General features: G+C 43.6%; 1 protein-coding gene across 1 annotated transcript; it reads left to right on the top strand.

The window, feature by feature from the left end:
- The first annotated feature begins 438 nt into the window (after positions 1–438).
- Positions 439–12251, top strand: CUNH2orf40 (chromosome unknown C2orf40 homolog). Its single transcript, XM_028789457.1, has 4 exons — positions 439–803; positions 6823–6870; positions 8154–8311; positions 11934–12251. Exons 1-4 carry the CDS (start codon positions 725–727, stop codon positions 12093–12095), a joined length of 447 nt encoding a protein of 148 aa, XP_028645290.1. The 5' UTR covers positions 439–724; the 3' UTR covers positions 12096–12251.
- The last annotated feature ends 1675 nt before the right edge of the window (positions 12252–13926 follow it).

Genomic DNA, 13926 nt, shown 5'->3' with positions numbered 1-13926 from the left:
TAGGAAGGCCCCTGGCTGGTCTTTTTTTGTTGAGCACACTGTTTTATGACCTCTTTTGGTGGTCAAGCCTGCTACTGAGAAAATGAGTGTCTTCTGCCTGCTTTCCAATTGCTCAAATTGCCCCAGAGTGAGAGTGCACACAATGGACACGGCACGTTCACTATAAAAACTGCAAAAACACTGGTCTCTTCAAGGCTTTTGCACTGCAGCGGTTTGAGTTGACATGTTTTTCCTGGATTGCAGTTCTGAACCCAGAATCTTTCAAAATATCATAAAAAGAGACCCTGCAGGAGTCAACCTTAACTACAGTTCAGGAATTAAGAACATTCCAAAGGCTACTTTAAAAGGCAAGGCCTGAGCCTGAAGCCAAGGGCCTGGGATGCTAGGGGAGGGTTGTGCTGGAGAGGAATGGCTCAGTGGGGCGCGCGGGAAAGAGGAGTGAGCCAGCATTCTCTGTCCAGCCTGGTTGGGCTGTGCCTGGCATCTGTCTTGCCCTCTCCCCTTTGGCCACGCGGCTCCTCTCAGCGATTTGCAAGCAGACCGGCAGGGCAGTGTGCCTCGGTGGCATCGAACTGAAGCTTGGCCCGCGGCCTGGCCTGCTGGCTAGTTGCCCACCCTGTGGGTCCCGCCCTGAGCAAGGACATCTGAGCTCTCACGCCTGCCTCGCTGAGCCTGGGTCGCCGCTCCAGTCGTCCCTCCAGCCACTTTGCAGCACTCTGGCACCATGAGCACCTCGTCTGGGCGGCCTGCGATCCTGGCTCTTGCCGGGCTGGCGCTGCTCCTTCTGCTGTGTCTGGGTCCAGGTAAGTGGAGGATGCCTGGCGGAGAGAGCTGAGGGTGCTAGGGAAGGAGATTGGGAATGGGGTGCTTCATGCCTGCATATCATCCTGCTCTTAGCCTGGACTAAACTAAGAAGACATAGAGGAACCGGGTCTTGTATTTTGCACTCGCGTCTGAGTCCCAATGAGTGCACTTGGGTTTTCAGTGAGGGTATTAAACTCAAAGAGAGCTTGTAGACTGAGGGGCAACCGTGGGCAAATGGAATAGGGATCTGAAGGACCCACAAGAAATGTTAAATCCGGGATGGTAGAGGCTTGAAGGGAGTAGTATTCAGAGGCAGGACTAGCTGCCCTCTTTCTCCAATTCCCTTCCAGGCAGTTTGGGGCAACAGCTCACTAAGGGTGTTCAGGCTGCAAAGCTGAGCTGGCCTGATGTTTCAAATAGGACAGGCATCAGCCCTTAAAGTTGAATAATGTTTAATTTTTTTCCTGCTATATTCATCTGAATTTCTAGCTATTATATTTCTACTATTATATTAAAACATTAAATATATCTACATATTAGCTAATAAATTACTACTATATTTAGCTGGATTAACTGAAAATCCCCAGTTCTTTCTCCATTAAAAGCACTTCCGCAGCACACCCTGAAGCAAGTTCAGGCCTTTCTACTATGCCCACAGCTCCACAGACTCTACCTTCCGAACCTGGAAAGTTATTCTTTTGTGTGACCCTTTAGAGGTCCCAAGTGAGCTCCTGTGCATAGGAGCACCTATGAGGTTTATCACTCTGGGAGGCAGCAGGGTGCCTCCTAGATTTATTGCCAAGAGAACAGTAGCTGGAAGACACTAAACTATTTGCCTATCGCCTGAGACTGGTGTTTGTCCCAGTGCGCAGGGGTTGGCCATGGCCAAGTGGAAATAGAAGACACAGTTGGTTTCTCTGTGCTTCATTTTTGCTTCCTCAGAGCAGGCATGGTAAACCAAACTCCAGAGTGAGGGGAGGCAGGGTCATGGCAGGAGAGACCATGAAAATAAAGGGGAGCTTATCCTCCATGTTGGAAGGGTGACTGTTGAAAATGACAGCAGTACCCTCTTGTGAGCTAGCCTTGTGAACATGGCTGTAGGCCATTCATTTGCAACACTCATGTTTTACTGAGTTAATGCCAAGGAGTGAGGGAGTGGAATCAGTTGCATCAGCATCAGCATCAATCAGCATCACCGAACTGAAATGTGAACTTTACAATGTAAGATGAAAACACACTGAGTCTCAAAGATGACTGCTGGCTCTCCCCGTTTTATTTCATGTGTACTGGTGTTTGCCCTACACGTGTGTCTGCGTACTTCATGCATGTAGTACCTGTAGAGGCCAGAAGAAGGTGATGTAACTCTGGTACTGGAGTGACAGAAGATTGACAGATGCCATGTGGATTTGGGAATTAAACCAGGGTCTTAGTGGAGGAGCCACCTCTCCATCCCCCAAATGTGACTCTTTATGGCATCCAAGCACATGCCATGAAGAGAACGAACACAACCCCCTCTTGGTTTGCCTGTCATGGGTTTTCACCTTTAGAGTGAGATATCTCAAGAGTCTGAATGTGTCCAGTCCCCTGTGTATTCTAATCCCAGGGAACCAGATCTGCTACATATGTGCCTGGAAACGACAGCTGGGGATGTAGTAAGGGAGCCACAGCTCGTCCCTTGTTCTTTACTCCTTTCCTCAAGCAGATTTAGTGTGGGGTCCAATGATATGTATTAATATATAGCTGAACGTACAGGGTTGGCATAGCAGCAGCATCCATAATTCATGCCATGGGACCTCTTCAAGCCTTTCAGTTGCACAGCTAAGATTTGCTGTGGTGGCGCTTTCATTCCTGAAGTACTAATGACTCGCATTTGCAAGAAATTTCAGGCTTGCAGGGATAGCCCAAATCTCATGTCTCTTTCAGCATCAGCCCACATTTCATTCATTAATTGTTAAGCACATCTACAGAAGGCAAACAGATGGAGGGCAGTGCTTAATTCTGTGTGCGGTGTCCCATGGCTTGTTAAGGACTGACAAATGTTAAGATATTCATGAACGTTAATATTAGAACCAGGAGTGTATCTGTCTGCTTTGGCAAATATTTTCATAGATTTCTTCACTGAGTTTTAAGATTTGGAGGGAAGTATAGCACTTAGCAGCAGCCCCACCTTACTGGTTAGATAATCATTTCTCCAGTAGCCTGGCCAGTTCTCAACTGTGTTGATTTATGCTCAGACACATTAATTCTTAATGAGGAATCTCCTGGAGGCACTTGCTCCATCTTTATGTGGTGGCCCAGGCACTGGAAATATTACTCACTCTCTTAGTTACATTTCTATCGGTGTGATAAAACACTATGGCCAAGACAGCTTATAAAATAAAACATTTAGAGTTTACAGTTCCAGAGAGCTAGAGCCCATGGTGGTGGACTGAAAGTATGACTGCAGGAACAGCTGAGATAGTCTGAAACCACAGTGGGAAGTAGGGGGTGTCCTTTCTCAAGGTTTCCTGTTACCTTCAATGGCAGAGATGTGGCCTGATCAGGACAACGTCAAAGCAGAGATGGGACAGTTATTTCTTGATAGCTGACTACAGGGAACTCTGGTGTTATTTTAAAACAGCCACATCAACATAGGCAACCTGCATACAGATTACAGAAACCAGCATACTCTGATGCCTGCTACACTAATTCCTTATCTCCCTGCACAGCACATACTGGCTCCCATGAGCAAGATGTCAGGACAATAACTTGTATCATCACTCATTCCTTAGTATGGCTTTTACAGATTCTTCTCAGGATATTTCTATGCTATCCATTCTCTAAAATTAGGATGCCCATATATTATCCTTCAAGCTGGGACACTTCTGAAAATGAAAGGTGCTGGAAATCAAGACTGTCCTAGGAGAACCCAGAAAGTGTTGCCACTACACCCGTAAGATCACCAGGGAGGTTACCAGAGTAAGTTCTAGCATTTTCCTACTCCATCCAAGAGCATAGAACAGGTTCTCTTGACGGTACCGCCATACTGGCAGTCAGCGGGCAATATATTCATGCTAGAGTAGGCTGAGGTGAGTCTCTGTATGGATTGCACATAATAAAAATGATGTGGATCTAGAAATATGGTGAGCATTAGGCACACTAACACACACACACACAAGTATACACAGACACACACACAGACACACACACACACACACACACACACAGTAGAACAGCCAGGTGCTGACTCTTGGCTTTGAATATTGACTATTTTTTCTCCTCGATAACGTAGTCAATCATTTATGCAAGACTTCTTACTAATAATAGCTTTTCCCAGTTTATTGATGTATTATTGACAACCAGAGTACAGGTTTTCTAGTTGTTTTGAAGTGCTGAGGATTGATCCCAGGGCTCCTCATGCTAAGTGAGTGTTCACTGAGCTACACTCAGAACCCCAACTGGGTATCTTCATTTTTATTTTCTTTTTTAGTTTTAAAGATATCATACAGAGTAATGTGTTTCCCTTTGTCCATTTCTTACATACTTTGGCCCTCTTCCTCTCCTCTTTTCTTACCCCCACCCTATATCTTCCTGGTGAGCCTTTCATCAGTATTCTCTGTAGACAATCCCTTCCTATTTTACCACAAGATACAACTTTATTACTGTGGTGGTTCCAATGAAAATGAGCCCCATAGGCTCATATATTTGAATGTTTGGTCCCCAGTTGGTAGAACTGTTTGGGAAGGATTCTTGGGGTGTGGCCTTGTTGGAGGAGGTGTGTCACCAAGGGTAGGCATCAAGGTTTTAAAACCCCACGCTATTACCAGTTAGCTCTCTTTCTCTCTCTACCTCCTGCTCTTAGATTAGGGGAAAGCACTCGACTACTGTTCCAGCACCATGCTTGCCTGCCTGCTGCCATGCTCTCCCCCATGATAGTTATGGACTCATCCTCTGGAGCTATAAATTCCCACCAAATAATTTATTCTTTAAATTGCCATGGTCATGGTATTTTGTCACAGCATTAGAAAAGTAATTAAAACAAATTACCCTCCCACCTTTTAAAGTTTTTCCTTTCCCTCTCATGATCCCCTTTCTAGTTTTATGAACTATATCCAATTTGTATACATACTTATAAAAGCACACATATATAAATTAAAATCTGGGTTCAGCATGAGAAAAAGTATGTTATTTGTCCTTTTTGTCTATTGTCATCAGCATGGCACAGCCTAGAATCACTAAAAAATCATCTCAGTTGAGTAGCTGCCCTTGCTCTGTAGTCACGTCTTTTATGTATTGTCTGGGTTGTTAATCCATATAGGAGGGCCAAGATCATTGTGAGCAGTGACATTTCCTGGGAAGGTGGTTCTAGGCTGTACAAGAGAACTAGCTAAGTGTGGGCCTGAGTGAGCCAGCCAGAGCGAGCCAGCAAACGGTGTTCCCCCATCGTTCCTTTTTTAAGGCTCTGAAGTGTCTATGCTGATTTCCCTTAGTGAGGAACTGTAACTTGAAGTGTAAGCCAAACAAACCCTTCCCTCGCCTAAGTTTCTTTTGAACATGTTTGATCATAGCAAAAGGAATCAAACCAGAACACTCAACCTGGCTTATCTCACTTCACATAATGATCTCCAGATTTATCTATTTTTCTGACCGTAACATGATTTAATTTTTCTTTATGGTTGTGTCTCTGTACCAGTTTCTCTATCCATTTATCTGTGAGTGGACACACACACACACACACACACAGAGGCTGGCTCCTTTTCCTAGCTATTGTGACTTGTGTAGCTGTAAACATGAGTGTTCAAGTATCCTGGTGCATTTTAAAAAGTGTTCAACATCCTTAGGCACCAGGGAACTACCAATTAAAACAGAGGTAATTCTACCTTGCCCCAGTCAAAATGGCTATCATGAAGAGAACAAATGACAGCATGTACTGAACAGGAAGCACGAACCTTTATACACTGCTGGGGGGAGTATAAACTAGCAATAGCCATTATGGAAATCAGTGTGGAAGTTTCTCAGAAAACTAAAAATGGAATTATTATATGACCCAGTTATACCACTTGTGGAAGTATACTCAAAGCAAGTTTTCATCACATTTGGACTCCTTTTGCAGATGTAAGCACAAGTCTCTCCTTTTCTCAGAAACCATGGATGGACTGAGAGGTTAAGAATCCTGACGAGAAGACAGCACTACTGCCTTGCTTCTCCATCGTAGGTCCTCATGGCAGTTCCAGACCCCTGCAAATGCTCCGCTTTTCACTTAGGACGCTGTGTTGCTTTCCCCAGGGGCTTTGAGTCTCCTCTTCATGAGACCCACTAGCCTGTGGACAACTGTTAGGCACCAGCTCACTGAATGGAGGTTGTATTCTTTCAGGCTAGACACACTATTTCCTATCAAATTATCAAGCTGATTAATTTAACTCTTTAAAAACTGAGCATATTTATCAGCCAATGCTCCCAACCCCCAAATAAAGCTTGAATGAATGACAACTAGAGAAAGTTGCAAAACTGTACAGCTATTTTAAAGAGCCAAGTTCTCAGGCTTGCCATAGAAGCCGCATCTCTGCCTGGCTCTTTCTCATGGAGCTGCCCAGCCTGTGTGTATCTGCATCATGGATGTTGAGCCCGCCCTGAGTCCAGTGAGAACCATCTTAATATTCTTAAAAAAAAAAAAAAAACCTTACCTCTGAAATTCCCAAGGGGTTATTCCTGGAGGATTATGAATTTGGGAGGAGGCACTATAGGATCTTTTACACCATGAAGATGTTTGCTGGAAGATGCATGTGATGTAAGCAGGGAGACATTAGGACTAAAAACACTGTTTTATCAAGAGAAGCTCAATCAGTAATGCTCTTGTCATCTATGGTCTCTGTCAGCAGTATTGGCCCCAGATACCATGCATCATTTTTCTTGTATGGCAAGTATTCCAAAGCCCATTAAATACTTCATTACAGATCTGTTCAATGAGGGCAGGGACCAGCAGTTCTTACTTACAACTTTGATTTTTGCATTCTGAAACTGCTTTCTGTTTTTATGTAGGTGGCATAAGTGGAAACAAACTCAAGAAGATGCTCCAGAAACGAGAAGGTACGTCTGCCTCATGTGGGTGGGGATGTGTTCACTCCGAACTGCAGGGACGGGAACAGCAGCGACAGTTGTGTCCATGGAGGGCTTGGACTAGGGATATGAGAAAGGGCTCGCTCTTCAAAGGCTTGCAGATCTGGAGGGCTTGTTCTGTGGGTATGTGGTATGCCATTCTGTTAGCCAAGTATTATTACTAGTAAACACTTGCCTCCGCGCCCCTGAGAGCTGCCAGTGTGAACTCAGAAACCGTGGGACAGTGTTAACTGAATGTTGATTATTTTAGACTGGTGAAACACATCTGAACTGAGGCCCTTAACCCTAGGTGGTGAGGTAGGTATAGAACGACATTGTTGGTGCTCTGCCTATCCAGTCAGCAATTAGGAAAAGGCATTCCCATGGGAAAGCCTTTCTATTACTAACTTCTACTGAGAAAAAAAAAAGCAAAGTTTCTGACTTATGTGACAGACAGCAACAAGGAGACAGCAGTAGAATATTCTAGAAGTAAAAATGTGGGCTCTTGGTCACCGTTATCAGTTAGGTCAAATGGAACCATTGTGCTGTCTAGTGAACATCCTTCCTCCTCTCTTCATCTCCCTCTATAAAATTAGGTGTTGAAGAGATTAGCAAATGTGAACTACATTTCTGATGTGATAATCAATTATTCACCTTCTTCCCTCCTAGCTTGTAGTGGAGCCTGAAGAGGGAGTGAGGTGGGGAGGTTGGGTAACAAGCAGGTTCAGGGAGTACGTTCTATAATGCGCTGTCACGGCAGGGTGGCTACAGCTCAGAGCAATCCACTGCACATTTTATGAACAACTAGAAAAGAGTTTAAAGCTTCCCAACATGAAGAAGTAAGAAGCATTTCAAGGGAAGGAAATGCCAATGAACCCACTTTGATTCTTGTATATGTACAGCATAAATATTTACAATTTGTAAGTCAATTCAAACCCCGGAGTAGTTAAACCACATTACCATTCTAATAATAGCCTGGGGCTAGAGAAATGCTCAGTAGTTAAGAGCACTGACGGCTGTTTTAGAAGTTCAGGGTTTTATTCCCAGTAGCTACATAGTATTTCGCAATTGTCTATAATTGGTTAGGGGGTGATGCCCTCTTCTGGCCTTTGCTGGTACTGCGTGTACATAGTGCACAGACATACATGTAGACAAAACACATAACATACAAACCTTTTTAAAACATAGGAGGAATTTTTTTTTGTCAGTAGTAAGGAGAATATTGTTTTCAAAAAATAATTCATTCTTTGTCTTTTGGGAACTAATCTTTTCAGGACCTGTTCCATCAAAGACTAATGTAGCCGTAGCTGAGCACACAGCAAAGGAATTCCTAGGTGGCCTCAAGCGTGCCAAACGACAGCTGTGGGACCGTACACGGCCCGAGGTACAGCAGTGGTACCAGCAGTTCCTGTACATGGGCTTTGATGAGGCGGTGAGTATACTTCTCTGATGGGGAGCCTTGGACACTATAGGACAGGCTGTGTGGGACAGACACCTGGCCTGAAGAAGAGAGCCTGAGATGTTAGCCTTTGCTTCTTGTATTAGTCTGTTCTCTGTTGCTCTAATCAAAATATCAGCGTTCATGTTTAGCTTGTGGTTCTGGAGGTCACAAGTCCCAATCTACTGTCTCTAGTGAGAACATCTTGTTAAATGGTGTCATAATAGCAGGCGTACGTGTTAAGAAACAGGGACACATAAAGCAAGAAGCTAGTCTAAATTTGCTATATTCATATTTATTTTTTCATATAAATTTGCTATTATCTATTTGTTTGTTTGTTTGTTTGTTTGTTGAGACAGGGTCTCATGTAGCCTAGCCTGGCCTGTAACTTAGTATATAGCCAAGAAAGACCTTGAACTCCCTAGTGCTGACACTATGGGTGTGTATCAGCATACCTACTGACTTAAAACTCCCAGTCCTTACCCACTCTGAAACACCGCAGCATTAGCCCTTTTAGTAGGTAAAGCCTTTATGACCTAATTACTTTGTACCAGGCTCTCATCTCTTAACGGTTCCAGCTCCCCAGCAATGCCATACTGAGACCAAGCTTCTAGCTTCTTGGAGCACACAAACCATAGCCATAGGGCTTTTTATTCCAAATATATGGGCCCACTCTTCGCTGCATTCTAACCAGCCAGGTAGAGAAAAGGGATCCAGGGAATCTGTGAGCCAAAAGGCTGCATGTATCTCAGATCCCTGAAGAATCGTATTTTCCTAGAAATGCCTTCAGCTCTGCTGTCCAGTTTCAACTGGGCATTGTAAAACAACTCACTAAGTATTGTCATCTTTGCCCAGAAATGGCTGAAGCAACAAGATAGGCATATGGACTCATGAAGACCATAAAAAGAGACCTTTAAAGAGAGGTGGTTTTTTGCAGATGTTTAGGGGAAATTTCATTAACGCACTTATGAGTAAAGCTACAGTTCCTATGGGCTGGGAAGCACCAGTGGGCAAAGTCAGAAAGTTACCTGTTTTATGAGACTATTTAAAGTTACATATTGTTGTCTGGGCTACAGGTACAGGTAAGAAGGCAGCAGGAAAGTCACTTTAGATTCCACACACGGAGACCATCCACAGAGTGGCCGAAGAGTCCAGTGTAGACCACACAGCCTGCCTGCCAGGGAGCATCTGCAGCCGGGCAGCTGAACGTGTTTTCATGTTCATAAATATGACTCACAGAGGGTGTTTGACATACTATGCAGGGTAGAAAAGCCACAAAGCGTGTGGCTGCATCATCCCTTCCTTCCCATTCCCAGCCTCTATACATACCTGTCCCTCTGCTACACAAATATGTTTTCTTTTGCTGTCCAAGTAGCTACATACTTAAGCTAGACCCTATGTCAGGAGTGATTTAAAGGACTTAAAAAAGACATTATTAAGCATTTTTCACAACTAAAAGGACATTGCTGTGTGTCAGTTGTTCCTGTCTTAGGTCCACGTTCTCCCTGGTGGAGTTATTGGGAAACAGGCGGACTCAGATGAAGGGTTCTTATGATAGTCCAGTTACATCTCCCCAAAAGACCTTCTGAAGGGTACTCATGTTCTAGAGTCTTGTGTTTGTAATATTTAAGCACATATATTTATTTGATAGAAAAGAATGTTCTATCTTTTGGTAGTTTGTGTCTCCTTAATGACCACCATTAAATAGTTATTAAACTTTTAATATGGGCAAATGGCTAAAACAGAATGTCTGGTAACAAAACCAAAAGAAGACAAGGCTTGAGGAAGACTATAATGAGTAAGTTCACATTAAAGACCACAAGAAGCTATGCTCAGATGCCATGAGCAGTGTTCTCTGCACTGGAATAGCACCATCCCTCTTCATCTTTGCCCCTGCCCATATTCAAATTAGGATTCAAACTTGAACTTATCTTATTTATATATACTCATAAAAGATCTTAAAGTGTATTTAAAATATACATTTGAACTTGAAATCTCAAACCTAATGAAATAAGAAACTCCAGGCAGTAAGATCATTTTATTCTGACCCCAAAATGGGGTACTATGAAAAACATCCAGGCTAAAGACACAGGGAAGTAAACATGTCTGTGTCCTCCTCCTTGTAACACAGGTTGTGGGAGACTCTGAAGATGATGGTCTTGGGCAGCAAACAAATGAGGTATCACAATCAGTGGCCCAGGGTTAGGGGTACACAGGAGGGGACCTACCACTAAGTCAAAGTGGGCTCCAGAGCCCCTCTTCATGGTCCAGCCTAGGATTTTCAGTCTCGGGTCCTTAGACAGCGGGTCCTTAGACAGAAGCTCCTCAGTCTGTGGTACGTTGGAACCACTAGAGTTTAAAATGTCTCAAGCACACTTGCCTTACCACCCCTTAGGTCAGACACCCAGTCAAGGGACAACTGGCAGCCCAACTGCTGCCTCCTGCAGCATTCCTGGAGAGGCTCATCCCATACAGCACTCATTTGGGAAAAGATCCGAATCCAGAATCCAGAATCCAGAGTGGTTCCTACTGAATGCACATTGCCTTTACATTATCCTAACACAAAGACAAAATAGTGCAAGTCAGAAGGCATCTGTATTTAGTATTCCCTAGCCATTGCACTAAAATGAAAATGTATTCCTGAGACCCAACTGCTAGAAAAGTCAATGTAAGAGGCTAGTGTGGTGCTAGAGAATCTACATTTGTTTTCTAGTCTCAGTGGTCTCACGTGCAGGGCCTCCTGGCCATTGCCTGCTGTCCCAACTGCACAGCCTTCTCCCAACCCCGTCTGCCCTGGTTATGTCCTCAGCGCCTCATCTTCACACTAGATCAACAAGTGAACGTTGTCATCAGAGTCCATCTTGGAATTTCACTATCACTTCAGGAATATTCTTCTCCCTTTTGAAAAGGTGATTCATAGCAAAAGAGCAGCTGCTGGGAGGAGGTTATACAAACCGCTGGCCCTTTTCTTTGCCATTTTATTTTTATTAACAGTAGTTCTGTCCCTTCATCATTATCTCCAATAGACTGCAGGTTTCTTGGTAAGCCAGAACTCTCTAGCCTGCTTTGGGTGTTTTCCAGTGTTTTCACGGGGCCTGACACCTACAGCCCACTTCACAACCCTGCAGAGTGAACTCTGTGCCTGTGTACACTCAAACCAAGAACACGGATGGGGCGTTCTAGATGCACTGCTCCAGAGCTGAAGGTGCCAGTGGCAGGCCAAACACAGGAATAAGCTAGCAGGATAAGGAGGCGTCTACCATAGTGGTGTGGATGACAGTTCGAGCCAGCCAGGCTGTCACTGCATTTGACAGATGCACATTTTATTTACCTTATAAGGAGAAAAAAAATGCTCAGGTGTAGAATATACCTTGGCTTGGTGGAAATTATCAAAAGCATTGGCATAGATTTCTTTAGTGGGCAGATAGTTCATACTGGTATCCCAAGGCTGGATTGACCTGTGAACAAAATACTATAACAAGCAGCTGTCCTGTCATGATGCTGATTCTCAATCACACACACACACACACACAGCCACTTAGAGAAAAGCCATAGGTTTTGTGTGTTTTTGAGGAGTGTCTTCAAAACCATTCTTTATCATTCTCTCTTCCTACAGAAATTTGAAGATGATGTCAACTATTGGCTAAACAGAAATCAAAATGGCCATGACTACTATGGCGACTACTATCAGCGTCATTACGATGAAGACGCGGCCATTGGTCCCCGCAGCCGGGAAAGCTTTAGGCATGGGGCCAGTGTCAACTATGATGACTATTAGGTTCCCTGGGGTGCCGCAGAGCCTGCGCCTTGCTTCAGCAGGCCTTCTCTACCTACACCACGTGAGCATCAGGCTAAGGGAAAGAATATAAGTGCTTTCTGCATCTCATGCATGCGCTGAACAATTTGTCTCAAAAATAGGAATAAAAGCATTTTTAAAAAGAAAGAAAAAAGAAAAAAGAAAAGCACCAGAATTCACTTGGGAGAAAATTGAACCCTGACAATTCTAATCGCCTCTATATTTCCTTCCAGGAATCCTTTCAGCTTCCAGTCAGGGCAGGAGTGAAAGCCAGGGGTGTCTTCTGTTTGTTAAAATGCAGTTTGTACTAAATACAAAATATTGATTCAACAGGAAAATCCAGTTGGTGATAAATTTTACTTTTAAACACCATCTGGAAAGTTCTAACCAGCAGTGAGGGGTTTTCTCTGCTCTGGGATGCAAGCCAGAGCAGGGTCTATTTAACAAGCCATGCAGGAAAGGGAGTGAGCACAAACTGACCTGAAGTTTACTGGATCTCAGAATCACACTTACATAAAATTTGTAATGTGCTTCAACCCACAAAGACTTCTTAAAACCTACTTGCCATTTCCCATTAAGTTTAAACAACCCAAGTAAAGAGAAAGAGAAGTGTACTGGGATGGGAAGAGGAGAAAGACGAAGGAGAGGAATGATGAAGAGGCTTAGGTGGTCTAGCCTGTGCCACACCCAAAGGCCTATAGGGATGGAAAGGTATGGACAATCTGGAAAGAGGTCTTTCAGAATGGGTGTCACATTTTGGTGGATCACAGCACTCTGACAGCATAATGAAAATGTGTTAATCCTTTCCTAAAACTTATATGTCAGTTTTTATGTCATCTCTGGAACACTGTGACTTACAAGTCCAAGATAGTAAATGACTTCTTCTTAACAGAGTCTTGCCTTCAGGATGAAGTGTTTCTGAGCAGTCATAAATGAAGGCTTCTTAGTAGAAAACATGACTTAATGTAAGTTAAAAGTGTGAGAAATATACACCACCTAAAACTTCCTATTGAAAGTCAGGTGTAACCGCAGTACCCTGGAAGCTGAGTAACGAAGATTGCTTGAATCCAAACAGTATGAGAAGTTGCCTGAAACAAACAAAACATAAGCACTTAGCACTCAGCGGGCTCAAGTACATTTTCATTGTCGCACAACCAGCACCACTATCAACTCTAGAACATTCCCATCACCCCAAACCAAACTGTCCCGATTAGACGCCAACTCCCCATGGCACCTACAGAGGTCCTGGTACACTTCGTTCTTTTCATATTTTAACATATTTTAGTTAGCACACACATGACGGGGTTTTGTGATCTCTGCACAAACACGATCACTTTACTTTTGTTCACCCTCTTACCTTCCTCAGATCCCTTCAGCCCCCAAACTGCCTCCGTTTCCATGTCTCACATGTCTACATTGCTAACCCAAGATCCTGCAAGAAAGAAAACATATATCTGTCCTTTTTCACCAATTCCCCCACATCTCCCTCTCCCTTTAGTCTGCTTTCTATGTTCCACTATGAGAGAAAACATGCAATATTTATCTTTCTGTGTCTGCCTTATTTTGCTTACCACAATCATCTCCAGTTCTATCCATTTCCTTACAAACAGGTAATTCTGTTCGTGTGTGTGTGTGTGTGTGCATATAATGTATAGTATATGGGAAGGCAAATATGCATATGGGTGTGGAGGCTATTGATCAATGTTGGGTTTGGTTTGGTCTATTTTTTTCTTTTTTCTCTTCTCTTCTCTCCTTCCTATCTATCTATCTATCTATCTATCTATCTATCTATCTATCTATCTATCTATCTATC

Source organism: Grammomys surdaster, unplaced genomic scaffold (assembly GCF_004785775.1).
Source record: "Grammomys surdaster isolate TR1022 unplaced genomic scaffold, NIH_TR_1.0 125833, whole genome shotgun sequence".
NCBI lineage: Eukaryota > Metazoa > Chordata > Mammalia > Rodentia > Muridae > Grammomys > Grammomys surdaster.
Note: the sequence above shows the minus strand (reverse complement) of the source record. Positions and strands in the feature narration are given on the sequence as shown.